This window comes from Lissotriton vulgaris, chromosome 7 (genome assembly GCF_964263255.1).
Source record: "Lissotriton vulgaris chromosome 7, aLisVul1.2, whole genome shotgun sequence".
NCBI classification, from domain to species: Eukaryota; Metazoa; Chordata; class Amphibia; order Caudata; family Salamandridae; genus Lissotriton; species Lissotriton vulgaris.
This window is the reverse complement of record NC_141695.1, coordinates 1,251,034,832-1,251,056,351: the sequence shown is the minus strand read 5'-3', so window position 1 is coordinate 1,251,056,351 and position 21,520 is coordinate 1,251,034,832. Positions and strand designations below refer to the sequence as shown.

General features: G+C 42.3%; 1 protein-coding gene across 3 annotated transcripts in view; it reads left to right on the top strand.

Annotated features, from left to right (window-relative positions):
- Positions 1 to 19,447, top strand: part of UIMC1 (ubiquitin interaction motif containing 1) — a 437,824-nt gene extending 418,377 nt beyond the window's left edge. For all 3 annotated transcript variants that reach the window (XM_086931770.1, XM_086931769.1, XM_086931771.1), the window contains one exon: positions 17,821 to 19,447. In XM_086931770.1, the coding sequence (XP_086787896.1) occupies positions 17,821 to 18,070 (250 nt within the window). In that variant the 3' untranslated portion in view covers positions 18,071 to 19,447. The remainder of the gene's footprint in view (positions 1 to 17,820) is intronic.
- The last annotated feature ends 2,073 nt before the right edge of the window (positions 19,448 to 21,520 follow it).

The following is a 21,520-nucleotide window of genomic DNA, read 5'->3' as shown; positions in this document are numbered from 1 at the left end:
CCTTTGGAAGTTTCCTTCAACAGATATGTGACAAAAGCATGGAACATAATCTCTGGAGGCCAACTGACAAACTGCCAGAAAACTCATAAAGGAACACGCGGTACTGGCCACATATAGTAGTTTGTAGAAGCCTTGAGTCACAGAAGCAGTACTGCTTCAAGCTATTAAGGCAGATGCACTGTTTATCACTTCTCAGCAAAGAGCAAGATTCCAGCTTGTCTTCAGAGAGTAACTCTGTTTGTGCACGTAATCATTGGTGTACTGCTGAAGAGGAGTGTCAAATCTCGCTCTGCGGCTAGAGCACAGATCATAGCAGAAGGAACTCACGAGTCACCCATCGACTATAAACAACCATACTGTCAAAAATTCTGAAGGGATACCTTTCTAGAATGTTCCTCGCACATCTTAACAGATTCTTTGGAGTTTGGTTGAGGAGCCGGTAATGATTGGATTTGGAATTGAGGATTAGAAGTTATATATAATGTATCTCGAGCTGAATATGATGCTGATGTCTTTCTGGAAATTAGCTATTTGTAAGTAGACATTCCACAACTAATTTGACTATAGTTTATGAAGAACTCAACTTTTTAAGGTAGTTTGTTATGCCAAGATTAAATCTGAGAACAGCTCTAACATCTATAGATATTGCATGCATAGAAAATACGCAGTGACAATCCAACATAAACTCTACTCTCATTGATCCAGAAGGAGTGTATAAGTGTTACAATAGATTAATTTTATCACGTTTGAAAATCAAAAAAAAAGTCCAAAAGAAGGTCCTCCAGTCATCTGATCTTTTTTTCTCTTTTTTTCCTCTTTATTCAATTAAAGTCATCAGTGGCAGCCAACTTGAAACAATAGTTAATACTTTTAACAGCCAACACGTATCGTCCCCATCCAGGACATAATCAGGGCTGTGAAGTAAAGAATACATAATCAAACTCAAAACATAATCATCCAAACTATACATTACAGATAACAATTATAAACAAAAGCGGATGGAACTAACTCAAGCTTTAAATTCTTACTCGCCTATTTAACAATCTTAAAACCTCTTCATGGATCTCAACAATTAGGCATTGATACATGTAGTGTCATAAAAAACATTACAAACAACATTCCTTGAAGTGGAAGCTGGATTCCAAACATTACAACTGTATGTAGATCTATCCCTATATTGACAGTTTTCCTAATAACATTACATTACAAACAATATTCCTTAAAGTGAACGAGAATTTAAATGTGTTCTTCTAACAAGAAGGGTGGAGAGAAAATTGATTTGAGGGAAACTCCAAATCTGTGGGTGCACCTTCAAATCCTTCCTCTTTTCAAAATCCAGTTTCTCCATGATGCTTGGTCCTAGTAAAAATCCACAGCTTTGCCTGGTATGTGGTGCCAAACCAATCAAATGCATATCTCTGAATAATGATTCCATCCATCTTTGAGCTGTGGTTTGCGCTGAAGTCAACACTGATATTTTCAGTGACTCACAAGTGTTGCTTCGCTGCAGAATATGATGATGAGCACCTCATCTGCCCAGCAAAGGCCTCCCTGCTGAATAGCAGTCTTGGAAAGGAGACCAAAAATAGTTGTAGGATTGAACCAGAACTTTATCATGACGGTATGCCATCCAAAACAACGCAAACAAATGACACAGTGAGAAACTCCTTTTAGTCATTTCCTTGAGAAAGAGAATATGTTCTACACCTGCAAATTCCTTCCAAGGATAAACAGCGGGATACGATGCTACATGCACTTTTAGAATGAAAGCCTTCCTTATGGAGTTTAGCAAAACTGTTACCTGGCGTTACTTGGTGGAGCTTGGCTTCCTCTTTCAGCAGTTCCCACACACTCCTGTCGGAAAGTTATCTGTAAGGCCCATCTAAAACTGTCATCTTATCACGCCGCACATGAAGTTCAACAGGGCAGCCATGGCTCTGCAAAACTGCCAGTGTTGGCCTCATCGATTTGCCTGAATGAAAAAATAAAAAAAGTTTGATAAGGGCAATGGCTGTCAAAAACCTCAAAAGGTCAAACTAGACCATCTTCTTTCGCATTTAGAAGAAAAAGTCAAAGTTATGAAAAATGCCTAGAGTTTTTTCTTTAACACAGGGTAACAGTAAAACAATGAAATCCATTAAGAGTAATCTTCAGCTGTGTTTTTTTAATGCTTTTAGTTATTGATTTTTATTTAAACAGTCTAAAGGATAACCTCTTTTAATAGTGTGTGCCTGTATGCAGCCTGGTGAGGTGGAATGAATGTAAAGTTACAGATCTAAGGACGGCCCCTTTCTGGAGGAATGCACCTTTGAAAGCAACCACGTTGAAGAGAATAATAAAATATTTGACCTAGAGACGCTGAAACTAGCAGCATGTCTCCGGAGTTCCTCGAATTTTGCCATCTACACAGATTGAAGTGTAAAAGTTCTCTGTGAAGCCAGTAGATAATCGCAAGAAGGTGCTACTTGCTAAAATGGACACGTTTTGTGTAGTAAAGTGTGAACTAATGCTACATCTGTGTTGTATAGCCTGCATTCCTTTTACGACTACCATTCAAGGCACCCATATATCAATAACACTTACGCGTGGCATTATTAACTGTATACAGAAACTCCTTAGGAGCCAGGTCAATATTACTAATGGTTTGTGCTTTGTACCGAACCTTAAAAGACAGTGGTAGCATTCTGTTCAAATTATATGCATAGGGTTAGTTGCTGTGTACTGGTCACCAAGCATGGTCAACCCATACACCTCTAAACAAGTCTACATGCACCCACTTCTTGTTAGAAAAAGTGGTCCTTTTACATTTTTCAAATCCCAAATATATTTTGGAAGTGGTCTTGAGTTTGAGGTTTTCTGTGCATTCATGCTCTTTTAGAAGCACCGCTTTTCATGAAGAAAGAGCCCTGCAGAACAGTGTTGTACGTTACATGTTTAAACAGTAAGTCTCTCGCTGGGAGACACTGTACGAATCAAGACATCAGACCTTCAGAAGAGAAGTTCACTGTTTAGGGGTTTTCTTATTTGCCCGATTCTCCCCTTGAAACAACTGCTGCTCTGAAAATAGTCTCTGGTGTAACATAAATTTGCACGCATAATGAAACAAAACAACTTTCATGCCAAAGAAGTAATGATTATTTCCACCTTTTAGAATTACTTTTAACTATGAATGGATTTTTTGCAGGATGCTGACAAAAGCCCTTTCCAGCCCTTTTGACTGGGGACCTTGATGCTGGCTGGCCAACAGTTTCACCTAATTAGTATTAGTTTAACATTTTGTGTTAACTTTTTCTAAGTCCCTGCCACTATGCACATTCTTTTCTTTAGAGACTCTGGATCAATTTGAGCTGAAAACATTATTGCAAATTCTGCAGCAGACTGTGTAATATTTTAAAAGTTCGGGAAACCCATATTTACTTGTAAATGCCACGGCTGCACAATGCCAGTGCTCCTACGGGCTCTACTCAGACTACCACCCAGTGCACCCCATAACCAAGCTGTGGTGGTGGTGGTCGTTGTAGGGAGACTTGAGGCAAATGCAGGGATAGAGTTGGAGTGCCTTCTTAAAACATGGAGTCTAGAGCTTGGCAACACTTTGAATTGTCGTTTTAGAGGTCTCAGGGGTTAGAGCCCCCCAGCTTAAAAATGAACTGGATGAATCTTTGAGGGGATGGGAAATCGAAAAAATATCAGGGCGCTCACACCACATTCTACTCAGTTGTAGAAGCAGAAGTGGCATGGGTCACCAAATGTTTAGCTGATTTTGCGCAAAGGCAAGCAAGTACAGGTGGTGTTCATCTGAGAAGCTGTCATTTGAATGGTTTGTATCGGAGGCACCCTTTAGGTCGATTCAACACTCTCAGAATGACTTTTAAAGAATACTGCAGTATTTGTATGTGCCAACCACAAGACGGTAGCAGCATGTAAATCTGTACCAGATGTTACAGTTGAAGGAAACCATTTTATGTAATATAAGCTCATGCACTCCTGCTAATAATTCTCATCTCTCGTAGCTCCCCCGTTTCCATACATGTAGAAAGGTTCCCATACTCAAAAGGATGGAGAACTTGGACATCGCAGAAAGCAGGCCTCTTCTGTGTTGAGGCCCAGTTTGCCCAACACCAGCCTTTTATGTTTAGTCTAGGAACACGTGTTTTCTTCAGACACTTAGTGAATTGTTCCCCTCTCTGATGACCAATGCTTGGTCATTCGTGCACTACCTATTATGGCACACGTTAAGAGATTCAAAGACGGTGATTCCCAGTCAGTGGAAGAGCACCTCTAACTGTTAGCTTGTAGGACTAGACCCCAGCTGGCTCCACATTCACATGCTCTGCATGCGGGATTGTTACAGCTATGCTACTCGAGTCATCTGTAATGGTACGGCAGTTTTGGGTGTCCTTCCTTACCGTTTGTTGGGCGGAATCAGACGTTTTCAATGTGTCCCTCAGTGACCTCTTCCTCTTGACAAGCCCTCTGCCCAAGAAAGGAAGAAAAGTGATCATTGTAGCAACTACCCTACCACAGTCACTTGCGCTGCCACTGCTCATCGGAAACAGGCTATAACGCTAGACAGTGGGCTTCATTCCATTTCCCTCTGACTTACTTTTATCCATGCTATTAAATCATTTAATAATTTTCCAAATTGGGTAAGTACTGAGAGGGATTAGAGAGGAGCTGGTTTATCCGGATGACCTTTGATGCACTGAGTCGCAGCTCAACATATAAATAATTGGAATATGTGATGGCTCATTGCAGCTTTATCATTTGTGAAAGCAGTGGGGCACCATAAAGCATGCTGTGACAAAACAATGGAAGAATTAATTGAAATGGCTTTTCACCTGCAGAGAAGGATCGCAAATCTTGATGTCACTGGCCCAATTTTCTTTTTTTCAAGACGGCTGTCAGTGTGTGTATTACCCCTGGAGACAGACTAGCATCAGAATTCATGAAGTCCATGACTGGGCTGGAGTGCTACTGACCTGACAAAAGAGACGCTCTCAGGGTATGGTCATATGTTCAATGCGACACACATCATGGAAACCGTAAATGTGTTAGAACTGTCTCAAACATCCCAGTATCATTCCAGATCCTCAAAATATCATGTATGCTCCTTCACTACACACTACAAGCAGCAGTAGCTGTAAAAAGACAAAAAGCATTGCCATAATGTCTTGCAAAGCACTTGTACCCCTGTTAAACACAGTAAAGAACTTGCAGATCCAGCAGCATCTGTAGTCTTGTGTGAGGCCCTCCTCCAGAAGAACTACAGATCTCAGCGCCTCAGTAAAGTAGAGATATAAAAGGCAAACCTTCAACAAGTGGTATGACTTGTTACTAGGCCTGGGCGGTAAATTCCGCTCGCGGAATTTTCTGAATTTGGTTAATTTTGCGTTCCGTGGAGAACGCGAAATTAGCCAAAATTCTGCGTTCCGCGACTTCGCGAAATGTTTTGCTTGTTCGCGTTCTCAAAAGCGTGTTCGCGAGATATTTCCCCCCGAGCACGCAAACAGCGATTGCGAACAGTAAAAAAGCACTGCGAACAAGCAATTCCGCGTGTTCGTGGAATTTCTGCTGTTCGCGGAGATTTTGTACCGTTTCGCGGAGATTTGCGTAACACGATTATGCAAACTCTGCCCACCCCTACTTGTTACTGCCTACCCTGAAACCTTGAACGGGAATGGGAGAATGTCAAACTGAGGCAGACACAATTCATTAGCAGATTCACAGTAGAAACTACTACAAAGCAACAGTGGGCCAGTTAGGTCTATCAAGGATCACTTCTCAACACTAACATAAGGACCGCCTTTCTTTTCTGGTATTTTTTTAACAAAACTGTGGAATGAGGTAGCCATCAATTGTGAGCCCATTAATTAACACCGCTAGTCTCACCCCACAAAACGCATTGTTGGAACCAGATTACTCAGTCGGGCAAATTCGATCATCACGGTGCAAAGCTGGCTCTTAGTCTGGCAAAGACTGTTAGACAGCCTGGGCTGACCCTTAGTGAAAAATTGAGATGGATGTCTACTTCATAAAATGGGTTAAGGGATGTCAAAACAGCACACCTGAATCAAGAGAGCCTCTTAGTAAAAGCTCCCAGACCAAATTAGTTAAATCAGAAAGTATTTTATGATTAACCTCATTGATGCTCATGACGGCTCCCGGCTGTCATGAGTCATGGTGGGCTTGTGCTGATGACGGCCGGGAGCTGTCATGACCACGCCCGCGATAGGAATGTTCGGCACTGCGGCGGAATTCGCGCCGCAGTGATGAGGTTAAAATAAGGCCAACATGACTACATTTGGAACTGATAGATAAAGTTACAAAATTTTAATGTAACAGTTCCATTCCACATGGCTGCTCTATTCTGCATGAGCAGTCAATGAAAGTACTTGCTCAGTATTCATAAGCGGCTTCTTCCCGCTCCAGTTGCACAGAACGCCTCCCAGCTCCCTGTTGCCTCTTGCCTTCATTCAGGCCAAAAGAGCTGGCCGAGACTCCGTTGCCTTGTCCAGCCAGGCATAAGTCATAGCTTCCAAACTTCACAGCGATCCAGTGGGTGTCTCTGGCTTGTATCACCACAGGAGGGGAGAGTATTTGGTCTTCTCAAGGCTGCCTAAGCTAGTAAATGGTACTTCTTCTTTTAAGTAAAAAATTCGGCAATGTTCTTCGCCCTTAGTGCGGACTCTAGCTTTCTCGCCTCCGCAGGAGAGTGCTTGTTTTGGATAACATCTAGCAGTAAGTGTATGTTTTCTCCAGCAGGTCTGCTTCAGAAGAATAGTCTTTTGAGTGCTCTTTTGTGTCCCTGTGAGTGACCAGGAGATTAGCCACTATGGACTGGTTTATAAAACGAAACACACACCGTATAGTCGGAGGCATCACATTTCCACTCCTACATTCCTAGTCCTGCGCCATGCAGGTTTATGTGTCTGTCTTCCCTCCAGATTTAGACATCTAGCTGTGTTATGCCACTTAAAAGCATCCCAGCTCTGGGCTCGGTGGCTAAAAGGCCACACATGACCGCCCGCTGCTTCCCTCTGGACAAGGGGTCTGTGGAACGTTCTTGCAAGTGACAGACAGGAGAAGTATGACTGTAAATCTCATGCTTCAATTTGCAACACCATCAGATAGAAAACCTAGCAGAGGTGGATGGAATGCCCCTACTCTTATTCCTCCTCCCCAGTTTTACTAAAGTTTTTGACTTACATTGTAAACTCTGTTAAGTGAGTGGATATTTCAAGGCATTCAAAGTACCACAACATTAACAATAAAGAAACTCACCCGAACTGGTTTGGTGGCCCCTGACCTCAAGCCTTCTATGAAAGAGCAGGCCTGCAATGCATGTCTTACTCTCTGGTCGTTCGAGTTCCCCGTTGTCCTCGGAAGCCTCCCGGTAGGGTTGTATGATAGACCCAGATGTGCCTCTACCACGCAACCTAAACAACGAATGCGTCTTAACGACGCATTCCTTTACAACGCATGCCTTTACCACGTAATTTCGTGGTAAAGGCATTAACGGTAAAGGGGTATGTGTGGCTAGAGTTGCGACCCCCTCTCCCCCGCCCTAAGCTACAAACTACCTCCCCCGCCCTGAGGTTAAAATATGCCTACCCCTTCAAAACTACACAGACCCAGGCCTAAAAAATACCCCTTATTCTCCCAGCCTTGAAAACTTCCATCTGACTACCCCAGCCCTAAAAAACTACCACGACCCCCAGCCTTGAAAACTACCCCAACCCTGAAAACTAGCCCCAATCTCTCCCCCAGCCCTGAAAACTACCTCCAAACCCCCCAGCCCTGAGAACGTCCGCCATCCCCCAGCCTTGAAAACGACCCCGATCCTCCCAGCCCAGAAAACTACCCAACCCCTCCAAGCCCAGAAAACAACCCGATCCCCACAGCTCAGAAAACAACCCTGACCCCCACCGCCAACAAAACAACCCTGACACACCCCAAGCCCAGAAAACAATCCCGACCCAGCCCACAAAACTACCCGACCCCCCCAAGTCCAGAAAACAACTCCTACCCCCAGCCCATAAAACTACCCCCAACCCCCCAGCCTACTAAACTACCACAAAAAAACCGCCCCCCAGCCCAGAACTACACCCAGCCCCACTTAACTTACCGCTTCCTGCAAGGTCTTCCTGCTTCTGTCCCCAGCAGCCTACAACTATACCTCGCATGGCCTTAACCACGCATATGCGCGGTAGGGCTTGCGAAGTCAGAACACTTGTGGTTTTGACTGCGGTGTTCCGACTGCTTCCCTCCCGGTAGCAGTGAGATACACATTTCTCTCTTACCTCCACACTTGGCTTTATGGCAGGTATCTGTGGTTCATGCAAAGAAAAGTCACCCTTATTCAAACGAATTATGCAATGAACAGGCAGGTTGCGTGGCTGCTACTGAGAAACGAAATACTATGAAGCAAAAGTATGCACTGGTAACAGTGGTATCTCAATGTGCCGTCAAAATACCGGCAGTATCTAGCAGGGAGAAAAGATGGGAACAATACAAAAAAACAGATTTTTTACATGCATATTTGGCTAATTTCAAATCTTTGCAGTGAAGGAGACCTGTATAATATCTAAAAGCATCAAAGCTGGCAACTTTCTGACACCCATGTCCAGCGTTGTTCCTGAAGTTTACTTACCAACTCTCTGCTCGGAATTAATGCACATTTTTAACAAACTAGCCATTAAGGGGATGGTACCCACATGTATCATCTAATATATTATCAATCTCCTGTACAAATGCACAACAGACTGCGAAATCCTAACCACCAACCAATATTCACCGTTCCGAAGTTTGGCAAAGTCGTTGAGAGGAAGTGACAAGACAACTGCAAGATCATTTGGGTTAAGATTACCTGGTTTATGGCCACAATCTGATTTCACTCCTATGAGGACAACTTAAGCTGCTCTATCAAAGATTCAAGAGATCCAAAATGAAGGCCACTGCATATGTTTAATTTTAACGGTGGAGAATACTTTGGAATCCTAGTTGAAACCTTAAGGAATGGACGGGAGTGTTGGGTGAATAGCCTTGAGTGGACCAAACCTTCTGTTTACAAACAACGTTAGAAGATTAGGATCAAGACCTCCAAATCATCTAAGCAGGGGATCTCTTGACATAAAGCTGGCACCATTATCCCAATCGATCATAATCTGACATGTGGAATATTGGATGCTGGATGACAACTCACAGATTCATCACCATCTCATTAAGTAAACCCGTCGTCATCACCAAGCGCTTAAATCATATGAGCCACTGGAGGAGGGAACCCTAGTTGATCTCTGTGGGATCAAACACAGATGCTGATGCTAGCAAGCACAGTCAGTAGCACATCATTCCCAATCTCATCGCCCTGAATGAATGAAGGAAGGGAGACTTGTACCGCGCAACTTAGCCCAAGGGCATCAACTTGCCAATAAGGTCATACAGTCTAAAATTCTCCTAGTGCACAATTACGGGTAAGCCTCTACAAAAAACCACGTTTTTAATGCTTTGCGGTAGTAACTTTTGGGCCTAGAAAGTAAGTCATATTTGACTTATAGCCCACCTTTTCCCTACAAGTCAATGCAGTTGTCACTGACTTCTAAATGATGTACCATTCATACAGCACATCATCAATCTAATTTATCAGATTATTAGCGGTGGATATCTGGATAACTGCAGCATTTGTACATAGTCGTATAAATGAATTTGACAGACATTTTGCAAAGTCTTCAGTGACACTCACTCATGCTTGCCCTCCACATAAGGCGACTGTACCACAGCAAGCCTAGACTGAAATTACTTCAAACCTACATTGAAATCTCGCCAGTGGTTCCTTGTGGCCTACAGTGTTATTGTGAAGGTTATTTGCACCATGCACAAGTCAGTCTGAAATAAGGGACCACTATTCCTTAAAAAAGAACCTCCACTCATTAAAAATTGTTTAATATGAAAGCATGGGGCCATGACCTACGATGCCATACAGCCTAAAGCTATGAAGTGTCCTCTCCTTTCTCAGAGAACCTTATCAAACTATGTAAAAGATGTTGAAATTTACATTTGTTAAGGAGGCTTTAGAATGAACGTTAGTCTTGTGTTGATGGTGATAACTTAAAGCTGATTTGGCTGGACTCAAAATGTGGACTTGGCTTATACATCACCTGAACAACCAGCCTCTTCCATCTACCACTACAACCTACCTCCACTCTCCACTAATTGAACAAAGCCTGTTCGTTTGACAGATTCCTGTAAGACTCCCTATTACATCTCACAGGACCGATGCTTCCTGTCTTCTACTTGACTCTCAGCTCTGTCTCTATCTTTGAGTAAATATATGTACACATCTTGAGGTAACTGAAAGGCGACACCCTTGGTGCTGTACAAAACTTCTCTAATAAATAAAGAAATGATGTTGTCATTATCTACTATCTGTTACATTTGTGGTGAAAGCTTATCAGATTGCAAGCGTTCAGGAGATGACAGTTCACTGTCCATCCATCACACAGCATTCTCCTTGATGAAGCACCCATTACTTGGCTAAATGTTCTCGCTGCTTAGACTGAATTTGTGTTTCTGTGCTCATGGTCACAGGGACGGTTGTCCTGCAAGTCGCTGAGTGTCTGGGGAGAAGGATGGCTGTAGGTTTCCAGAATTCTGCGCTCTGCAATTTTTTTTAGACTTGGGCTTCTTCTTTGTTGCCTAAATCCAGGCATGATTTTCAAGAAAGGGGCTTTGCCAAGCCTTATGAGCTGCCCTTGTCTTTAAGGTGGTCTGTTTGGAGTATTTTTTTTAAGAGTTTCCTGATCCAAGATGGAGAGTCCTTTCCTGTGATTTTATTTCGGGTTTGATACCTATATAAAGGCATTTAAATTAATTCCCTTATTTTTAATCGTATTGTTGACCCCCTTGCTACTATTTTGGCTTCTTACAGCTGGAAACTCTACTGGATGTATTTTGGGGTATACTTACTTTGCCCTTTCCTCTTCCCTGGTCTTAGGTCGGTTTGGTGCCTTGCAAAGATTGTCTGTAATCTTCAATCAAGAGTTTCAAGATTGCCAAGGAGGTGTTTTGCCTTTTTATCTCCTAACTGGGACCCTCTTAAGTAGACACTGAGCATTTTTAGGCGTATTCTTAAGAGCTGGTTGGCCCCATAGATACTGGGTGCAAAGACCTTTTTTTTAAACTTTATTTCTTAGAGTTTTATACAGCGCAAACTAGACCAGAAGCTGGGGAATTAGGTTCGAGTCTCCCAACGACGCTCAACACCCTGTGATTCTGTGCAAATCACCTAATCTCCCTGTGCCTAATAAAAATGAATGTGTACATCTGTAACAAAACTGGTGCTCATTTACGCCGCTCTGATACCTGATGTCTCGGGTCTAGTTAGCGCTATATAAAACTCTATAAAAAAAACTAAAACAAGGACTTTACTCTCTAGGCCTCCCTTCCATCAGTCAAATTATGTTCTACCAGTTACTGGGAGAATCCGACGCAGCAGTAGTGCAAATCAGGTCACAGTACCTTGGTTCTGACTGCTGTTGCACATTCACCCATTTTTTGCCTTACTCTTAGGTCACCAAACCACTTTACAAATGTGTAATCAATGCAGATTGACTAGTCGCACATGCCCAGCCTGGTACCTAGTCTCTCATATCTGACTAGGGCTTTCAGAGTTTGTGTTTTCAGTGTGGTTTTTTGACTGTCCTTTTAGAGCCTCTTTGTTATTAATTGCGCCTTGGAGCAGTGGAAGATTTGTCTGACTATGATGATTGACCCACCAAGCAGTTCTTTCTGTCTTAGAGTGCATCTTCTCCAGTGCTGAAAGAAGACCTAGATAGGATTGCCAGACTACATTGATTTATGCTTCTTAAATCTCCCACCAAGGAGTTAGATTACCCATAGCTGTAATATCACCTTCTTTCCCAATAGTGCCTTACCCCGAAGAGCGTCGATAAGGATTTCAAAGGGTAGGTTCGATCTTACTTTCTACTGCAGAAGTATAAAAGGAGATTTCTATACTATCTATCCACGTCAGCAGTGGTACAGTTTGTGCTGTTGTGGGCCCTTCACAGCAGATCATTGACTTCTAGTGGCCCCAGTGCTGTGACACCTTGTCCAGGTAAAGACCGCTTTTCTTGACCTGTCATTAGAAACCTTTTGAATGGGTTGAGAAACCAGATATAGGCCAACAGCCTAATATCATAGTTCTGAGGGATTCTTTTACCTCTTAAATACTAAGTTTTTCTTGATACTGAGCTTTGCCTAACTGATGCCACTGTGTGTAGCTGTAGACAACCCTCTTCTTCTCCTTTAGGTTTAGTTATGGACAAAGGGACAACAAAGGAGTAGGAGAAAGATGTCATGAGGGAAGGTTATTTTTATCTTAAAATTATTAGACAATAAAATGGTTTGAATGTGCCTAAAATTGATTAGGCCCTTTCTGTTTTTTTGTGTCGTGATCAGACCTAATCACAAAGCTCCCTATCCTATCAATTGAATATACTCAAAGGAATCTAAAACGTCTAGCAAAAAACACATTTAGAGAAAAATCTGAGAAGGTTGATAATTAGCAGTAAGTCTTGCAGCAATAGGAATACTTATTTGCATATGCTTAGCTCTGTCATTGGAAGGTCAGCATGGTGGCTAGAGGAATGATGTAATAATAAACAAATTTGAGAATTCCCTTTGGATTAAGCAGCTTCAAATCACTCTATTCAATATCTATGTTGTCACTCTCTATTGCATTTTATACTTGGAACACCTCCATAAGGAATACAGAAAAAATATTTATTAACCCCTTCGACGCGGATGACAAAGCCAGCTCGTCATGGGCGTTACCTGCGCCACCTTCTTCAGGACTTGGCAAAATAATAGTCCTTCCTTTTGTTTCTTAGTTTCAATAAGTATATCTTAATTTAGCTCCTGTTGTCCCAGTATGTTAAGTAGATCTGATTAGTCAGGCACGGGAACCAGCTTAAAGGGCACACACCTTAACAAATATGATGAGAAAGGCCTTGTTTCAATTGCCTGCGTTTTAGATAAAACATCTGTGTCTTAGATTAAAATGAGAGACTGTGATGTTCATGAATCCTGGGATATTGTTTAAAAGTTGTATACTTGTAGCGCTGTCACCAGTGTTGATAAAACTGTAATTGGTTATGTATAAACCATTGTTTGCACTTCCTGTTGCATAGCTTGTGCGATAAAGCTCCAGCATTCTGCCACTACACACCACCATGCACCGCGTCTCTTTGCCGGTGTGGACGCATGGCAAAGAGACGGGGTGCACGAGGTGAGTACCACAAGTGACGTCTTGAAGATATGGAGTTCTCAAATTCCAGCGCTACTTTAAACATGATGCGGTTCTCAAAGCACGGATCTGAGAGCCCTTCGCAGACTCCTGGACTCGTTTGTGACTTTCATGAGTAAATCGGGCTAAGCCAGGAACTTTGGAAAGTCCCACATTATGGCATGTGGGCCAGGAAAGATGAATGTCCTTAAATTGTTTATTATTTAATTATTAAATTATTTATTGGTAATCACTCTGAATTGTGTTCGCTTAACTGAGGTTACCTTCAACACCTCAGGTTCCTGGAGGTCACAGATTAAGTAATCTTGTCTGAAGCTACTTAAATCTGTAGGGGCAAAGTTTAATCTCCCATAGTTTGCAGGAAGGTGGACTGTCTCCCCCTTGTTGACCATCTATAAATCTCAGTGTCTCTCAACAGCAGGTACAGAGCAGGGGCATGGAGAATATCCAAAGGCCTTCCTCTGCAGACAGAGAAAAATCGTATCTGCAGACAGCTCTTTTGTCTTCCCCTAGCCATCTCCCACTATGTTATCCACTCAGGGTTACATTTACAGTACATCCAAGAACAAGTGAAGCTTACCTCTTTATTGTTGTGGGTAATGGTTTGGGGTAGTAAGGAGGTAAGTTTGAATAGGGACATATACAGGACTGTCTAACTCTCAAAAAGGGCTTAAATATTCCCTGGCGAGGCTACGTCCAAAACATTTCAAATAATTGGGTGTGTCTGACAAGTTTGACTCACCTTCTTTGTTGATCAAGACTGATAAACAGGTGGCCAAGTTCCGTTTTTTAGAATTCAGTCAGACCCAGAAACTACATACAAATCTGTCCAAAACTCCATAAGGGGTTATACCCTGTTATCTGAACTAGGGAACTCTGGGTGTTATTTAACCCTAGAACTAAAATAAATATATCTGACAGGGAGGGAAAGGTCAACCCCGTTTCGTTTTCGAGCAGGTATGGTGTGGTATCTTTTGTGTTTTGGGAATGTAAAGTGCCTTTGACAGCACTACAATGGCTTGTACATGTGATGGGCATTTCGGCCAATCTTTGTTGCATTTTTAGTTTTTTTGCAGTTATTTGCGATCATTTTTTACCTTCTTTTTTTAAACCTATTTTAAGCTATTCATATTTCAAAAGTGTAGGGGCGTGTTATTTTTCCTGCAATTGTTGAGCAGTGCTTATGGCTGCTTCAGAGTGTGTTCATTTTTTAAAGCGGCAGTCCGGTTGTGTAAATCAATGGAGGTCTGTCCTCTCCGTCTCACTGAGATTTTATTGTATAAAATGTATTTCTCTTTTAGCCTTGTAAGGAATTTTTGGCTTCCCAGTGTAGATACTGCAGTGAAGCCGCTGCAACTCTTAGGATACACTAGGTTTTTAACTTCTAGACTCATAGTGGATACTTGGAAGTTTTAGATTTCTGTTAGTTAATGATCTGCAGAATGCGTTTTATAGGGCTAGATTTGTTACAATAGTGTCCAGATGTTATCACAAACGTCAAGACCAGTCAATAGTTGGTGCCGCTATAGAACACAGCTTTTTTAAGCTGTTCTATTGTATCTGATGTACTGTTTGTTCTTTTATGATTGTGTTTAAAATCGAATACACTATCAAGGTGGCGAAAAAGGCATGTTTATTCTGGTCAAAGCAAACACGAGAAGGAACCCATCCACTTTTCACAAGAAGTGCTCAAATTACTGCTATAAGGAGAAATCAGTTAAGTTGTATTTAAGGAGACGAATATATGTGTATACTCTATTTGCTTTCTTGTACTAAATCAAGGCTTAACTTTGCCAACAATCTTGAACTTGTGTTTCCTCAACAGATTCCTAAAAATGCAAACCTTTGGAATGCTCCAGGACGGCATTCCATTGTTGGGAGAGAAGAACTTCTTAGGGGAAACATCCTTTAGGACGTAAAAAAACTATGCCTTCACAGCGCCGGCAATAGAACAAACGCATCTTCAGCACACGCTTGTTAGCGTCGTTCGTTCAGCATGCACAAACTTACAACTACTTGATTTAGGGGGGCACATTGGTGTAATGGTGTTGGATTTAAAGTCATACACCTTCCCTACTGTTGCGTGGACTGGAGTTGCAATACTAAATTAAACTATTCCAAAATCCAGTGTCCCCTGAGACAAGTCGTTATAATGACTTGCGTGCTGAGCGAATGTGTTCTAAAGATGTGTTTGTTCTAATGACGGCGTTCAGAAGGCATTCGTGCTAAACGCATGCGCAATACCGTCATACATTCACTTCTTAGCAGTGATAGATTTCAAAGGTGCTTGCATAATACCCCAGTGCATTCTGCATGCAGAAAGCACCTCCGGTTTATCAGCTCCAAGAGCTTTATAGCAGCAGTGACTGTACACTTAAGACTCACACCTACAAAGGGAAATTATTTCCAGCAATATCAAACATGCATAAAACAGGTGGTAGATTTCCTGTATCAGTTTGATTTACAGTCATCACGTAAAATTAGTCACCAATCCTATCCCAAAAAAAGGGTCTCCTGGGAGGAGAGCTCAGCACAATATAGTAGTGGCATTTCCTAAATTTAAGAGTGAAGTCATAAGAAGACAATATTTGCCTTTTATAGATGTCTTTGTCCCCCATGGTATTAGCATATGATGACATTGTCAGAACACAGAATGATCAAGTGGCCAGTGTCGCCAGACACATTCCCAACGCAACAGAGGAAAGTATCGCCGGGATCCAGAGAGTTTACTTATGGCAGCTTGATGTCTGAGGGCTTAGAGTTCCAACATCTGCTTCTACCACATAGATGTTATAAAGGAAGCCAGAAGGCCTTTATCTAGGAAGTATTATTCAGTATATGATATGTTTACTAGAATATAAGCCAAGTTATGCATCACTCAGAGTGTACCTAAAAGAAGTCGCTGCATACATTAATGGTGTATTTTATAGACTGTTTTTTAATACCCATCTTAAAAAGGTACTTTGAGGCAACACTTCTCGGCGTTATTGTGGCATTGAACTACTTTCTTGCAAGCCTCCTCAAGAAGCTGTCCTTTGAACCAATATATAAATGAGTTCTAAAACACAAAACTTTAAAGACTGTCTTTTTAGTTTTCTTAACATCGTTATGCAGACTTAGTGTACTCCATTCTTTAAAAGTACAAAAGCCGTGTCTCAAAAGTAGGTAGCTCAAGGTAGTTATCAGAAAAAAACACACATTTGTGTCAAACATAATATCAAATTTCCATAGGAGTCATCACACATGCCATCCTTTTTGCAGCATCCAAGTACACCAACTGAAAATGGATTCAGTACTACAGAAGAACCGTCATGTGCTACCCCAGGTTTGGGTACCACAGTAACAGAACACTATAGGAAAATCAATCCAATTATGATACCAGTGCAGAGATGGTTCCATTAATGACCTTTCGACAGTTGCAACATGGTATTATGTACACACCTTCACTGAGCATTACTGAGTGGCTATTCAATCACAAATATAGGGCACAATTGAGTCAGATAGTTTTTAACATTTCTTTTACCACCTCTCCCCCTCTCTTATACAGAGGGAAAATACTGCAGTATATGTTCTCTACAGCATGTGAATCTAGAAGCGCAAAATAACCTGGTTGCATTTAACAATTGTTTTTCAGCTGGAAACTGTTTTAGATTCACATATGATCCGCGATGAAGGAGGACAGTTTACCCATAATGAAGCAAAAAGGGAAACATGTTAAACTGCAACCAGTATCCATATGTGCACATACACCAGATTAGCAGAGGGGAAACATTCTGAAGATGATAACATACTAGTGCATTGTGGGCTTCTGGCCAAAGCTCTACTGAGACATACTGGCTCTGCCCTGCAACGCCCAAAGGAAAAACTGTGTCTATTAAAATTCTGTGCCCAGCATAGATGGCGGAATAATTCACAATATGTGACTTTCTAAAACTTTCAGGCTGAAAAGAAACTATTACTGAAAATTAATTAGATCTTTTCCTTCTGTTTACCCCATATGCTACAGCTCATCTGCATTTCGATTATTTGATTATGCTCCAATGTCCTATATTTTTTTTATGTAATTCATAGGACGAGAAAGAGAAGGGAACAGACAGAAGACAATGGGTGTGTTGCTGAGAGGGCGGGGGGGGGGGGGGGGGGGGGGTCTGCCGGGGCATTCGAGGTGCTGCACATGCAGCCAGCCTTCCTTCAGATTTCTTGCTCTGTGCTGTGCAGTTACTTTGCTCCTTTATATTGAAGGTACTTTGACCCTGGAGACAAGGACAGTAGGGTCCAACATGAAATGGAGATTGACATAATTGTTTAATATAGCTATAGAGAGGACATCCTGTGAGTCTGGCAGAATGGGCAATAGGGCCAGAAAGAAGTGGAGAGTGCCATCATTAGTTAACCGAAAGGCTTAAGTTGGTGAAGATCGGAATGGCATTGAGAAAGGAGCAGAGTGGTAAACACATCTTAGATTGTAGTAGTGGAATGGAAGGTCATATAATGTTCTTGTCTTCTGTCTTTAGGTCACATGAAGCAAACGAAGACGATGAGATAGAGGGGTACAGCTTAAAGGAGCCAAGCTCTCCGGATGATTTCACCACGCCCTTGCGATTCAGCAACTCACCAATCAAGTCCTTTGTGAGCATTTCGGAGGCCACAGACTGCCTGGTGGACTTTAAAAAGCAGTTCACCAAAGCACCTGGCACAAGACGTGGGCGAGGACAGAGCCGCGGCTCAGGCAAGCGCTCACGCTGGCGAGGAAAGAAGCGTTAAACCCAGTATGATGGCGACTCTAGGAATTGTGGAGATTGAGGGGGGTAATGCTAAGAAGCTAGGACTAGGAATTCAGTAATAAGATGAGAACTGCTCTAACCAAGGCAGCAGGACACTGAGAACCCAGGCGAAGATTGTTGAGTGCTCCGACTTAAATATAGAGTCTAGAATCATTGCAGAGGGGCCTTTAGAACCAGTACGATAAATGCTGAATCAAAAACAGGGGGCACTAAACACCTAAAGGGCTCGGGGGAGGATGGCATCGAAAAAGGGACTAAGAAGACAGGGATCTTAAGAGTAATTTTGTGGGTGAGGAGCATAGGATATTATGGCATCGTAAAGAGGAACTACCATATTATGGCAAAGGAGTTATAAGTACGTAGGAGTTAAGAGAGGTGCGATCATCAAGCCGTGTTAAGAAATTAGGAAGTGAGTCTGGGAAAGATGGGTAGCTGGAACCAGAGGCAGAACTATAGAACAAGTATAGAGCAACCTTAGGAGCTATGGGTTATCAGATGCGTTCCGATTCTAGAAAAGGAACATTAAGTCAGGGCAGAATGTAGGATAAAAGTCTGGGGAGTGAGTGAGGGTGAACCAGAGCAAAGGGACCATTGAACAAGGGAAGACAGGTCGATATGAACCTTAAAGTGGCATTTGTGCTTTAAGCGATCTACCATCGAGGAGGATTGGGGAAGGCATTGAACATGATAAGATAGATGCTAGGAATCAAAGTAGGAGCATGATAACAATGAGAGAGCCTGAGCAGGGGTGTAAAGAATCCGGGAGCTCAGAAGTAATCATGCAGTTGGAGCACTAAAGCCTCACTGTAAAAAAAAAAAAAAGGAGAGATCTTGGAACTTGAGCATGCGAAGGACAAAAGAGGTCTTGCATACTGGCATGAGGTGGGAGAGCAGTGCTCAGAATCTATGTAATGGAGGGGATATGTTGAACTGCAAGAACATATTAGACCCTGGGAAGGAGAAGATGTTGCAGGAACCGATGAGCATAAGGAACTGAAATCCTAGAAATAAAATGAGAAACTGTCCATGGGGGAACGAGAGGACTGGAGATGATCCTAGAGCTTGAGATACAACAGTGCCACAGATGGTGTTACTGGAGAACACTTAGAATGTGCACATGTAAAGTGGTGAAACCTCTGGAATCAGAGTAGACCACTTGTGAGATTCAGGGAAAAAAAGAAAGGAAGTTTTCATACTCCAGATCTTATATATTTAACTTTTGATTTATCGCATCAGCTGACCGTCCCTTTGTTTTGGTATGTTTTTTACGATTTAGAGAAAAAAACAACTATATGAATTGAAGAGTTTACTGTGCTTTTTTTACATGGTCCAATAAAAAAATCTGTTTCTATTAGTCTATCATTTCTTAGACTCTTAGATTTCTTGATTGCAGAACATTCCATTAGCTCTTGGGGTTGCAAGTGTTCTACAGGTGATCTCAAACAGTGCTGCTTTATAGTGACGTGGTTGCTGCGCTTCATACCCTAGCATCTCCGCTATTCATTGTTGCTGCAACTAACTCCAGGGAAGTCCACTCATGTCAAGATTGCCATAGACACCCCTCATCCGTAGAGATTACCTGGACCTTATAACATGCCTTTTGTTACCTCAGTATCTTTTTACATTTATGTAGTGTGAGCAGGTTTTCCTCTGATTTGTGAACTCTCTTTTTGGAAAGTGCTGATTGGCACACTAACTTTAAGGCCCTTAACAACCATATCTTTGTGATGGTCTGCTGACCAATTCCCGCTCTGGAATGCAATGTAGTAAATGTTGTGCCTTTATCACTAGACTAATGTGTGCACATGATAGGAGGTAGGAACTCGTTCCAGTATAAATTCTTCCAATTTCACAAATCATACCTGCTACGTTTTTTCAAGAACTCTGTAACAAAAAACTCACACGCTAATAGCATAAAGCATTAATAATGTTGCGTAAACCGCTGTGTTTCTGCGATAATACCTACCCCAACAGAATATGTAGAAAAACCATTAAACAAGTATCTTCTACCATTGTGCAGGCTCATGCAGTCCCTTGCTTAACAGTTTTCTGTGGGGCAGGTAGGTGATCTCCCACACGCTGGAGGACTCCGAGTACCCTCAATAGGATTAGGATGTGCGAGCAAGTGATACCAGAATCTCATCTCATCATCCTTTTAATGGGTCAGCAAACCTATAGTGTAATAATCGAAGGTTCTGGAGTGTCTACTATCAACTCCTGGACAGAGTCGATGGGTGCCAGATGCCAAAAGCTAATATACCATTGAATAAACAGAAAAAGACAAAACTACTGGACTAACTTAGTAGCTTTTGCAATTACAAGGATGTACACCATACCAAAATCTGGTAAGCCGTGCTTTGGGTCATGGCTACAGGGCTGGCATCTGATTGGCTGAGTTTTGGACCACATAATAATGAGAATAGGCTGCCAAAAGCTTACTTCCCTATGGGTTTTTCTATGCAGTTTTTTCTTTTACTGCTATTGTTATTCATTTACCGTGAGACTTCCACCATGACGACGGGGAAGATACAAGCATGTGACTCTATGAAAGATATCAATACTGGAGAACCATAGTGTACAGGTAAGTAACTAGTTTCATATGTTAGATGGGCTGTACAGTAAAGTATATCACTCATCAGTCAGCACGGACATAGGAAATTCCAGAGTTCATGCCATCCCTTCCTTGTGTTTTATATATCATCTGCCTCCACATATACTAAAATTGTTTTACTGCCAGCACCTTTTAATATAAAATTATAAAATAAAAATCATGGATGGAACGCTTGTATTAATCTCAGCCAACGTTAGGTACTTGGCCTGCCATCGTAATTTTGCACACTATGCACTTCGGATTGGACTGAGCCACATGCAAAATATTCCTGACTGTGCTCCAGTGGGAACAGTCCCGTTCAAAGTGCCAGGCAAGGTAATCCCTGAAACGGAACAGAAGCATCCTGGCCATCGCTTCCACAATCTCTGTGCCATATTGTGCTCTGTGCCATACTCGCCTGCGGTATCGTATTTGCTGCCTGTGCATTTGCTACTACTATTAATCTGTGTGCATAGCGTATTGGCTGCTGGGCGCATTTGCTGCCATTATTAATTTGGGGTGCCAGCCTGTGCTTTACATGTGTGCTGGTATCGTATTTGCTGCCATCGTATTTGCTGCCTGTGCATTTGCTGCTATCATTAATTAGAGCGCCAGCCTCTGCTCTACATTTGTGCTGCCTGATTCAGTGTCTGTGGCCCGATCTCGCCCTGCTTCACCTTGTTGTTGTTGTTTGCTGCCATTTTGTTTGTTTCCAGCCCTCTCTCCTCCCCACTCCCAGCCGCTGCTCCCCCGCGGCCCCACCCCGCTCCCTACAGCACCTTCTATAGATCCCCTCCCCACTCTTCACCCTGCTCCCGCCTCCCAGCTGCTCCTCCCTCC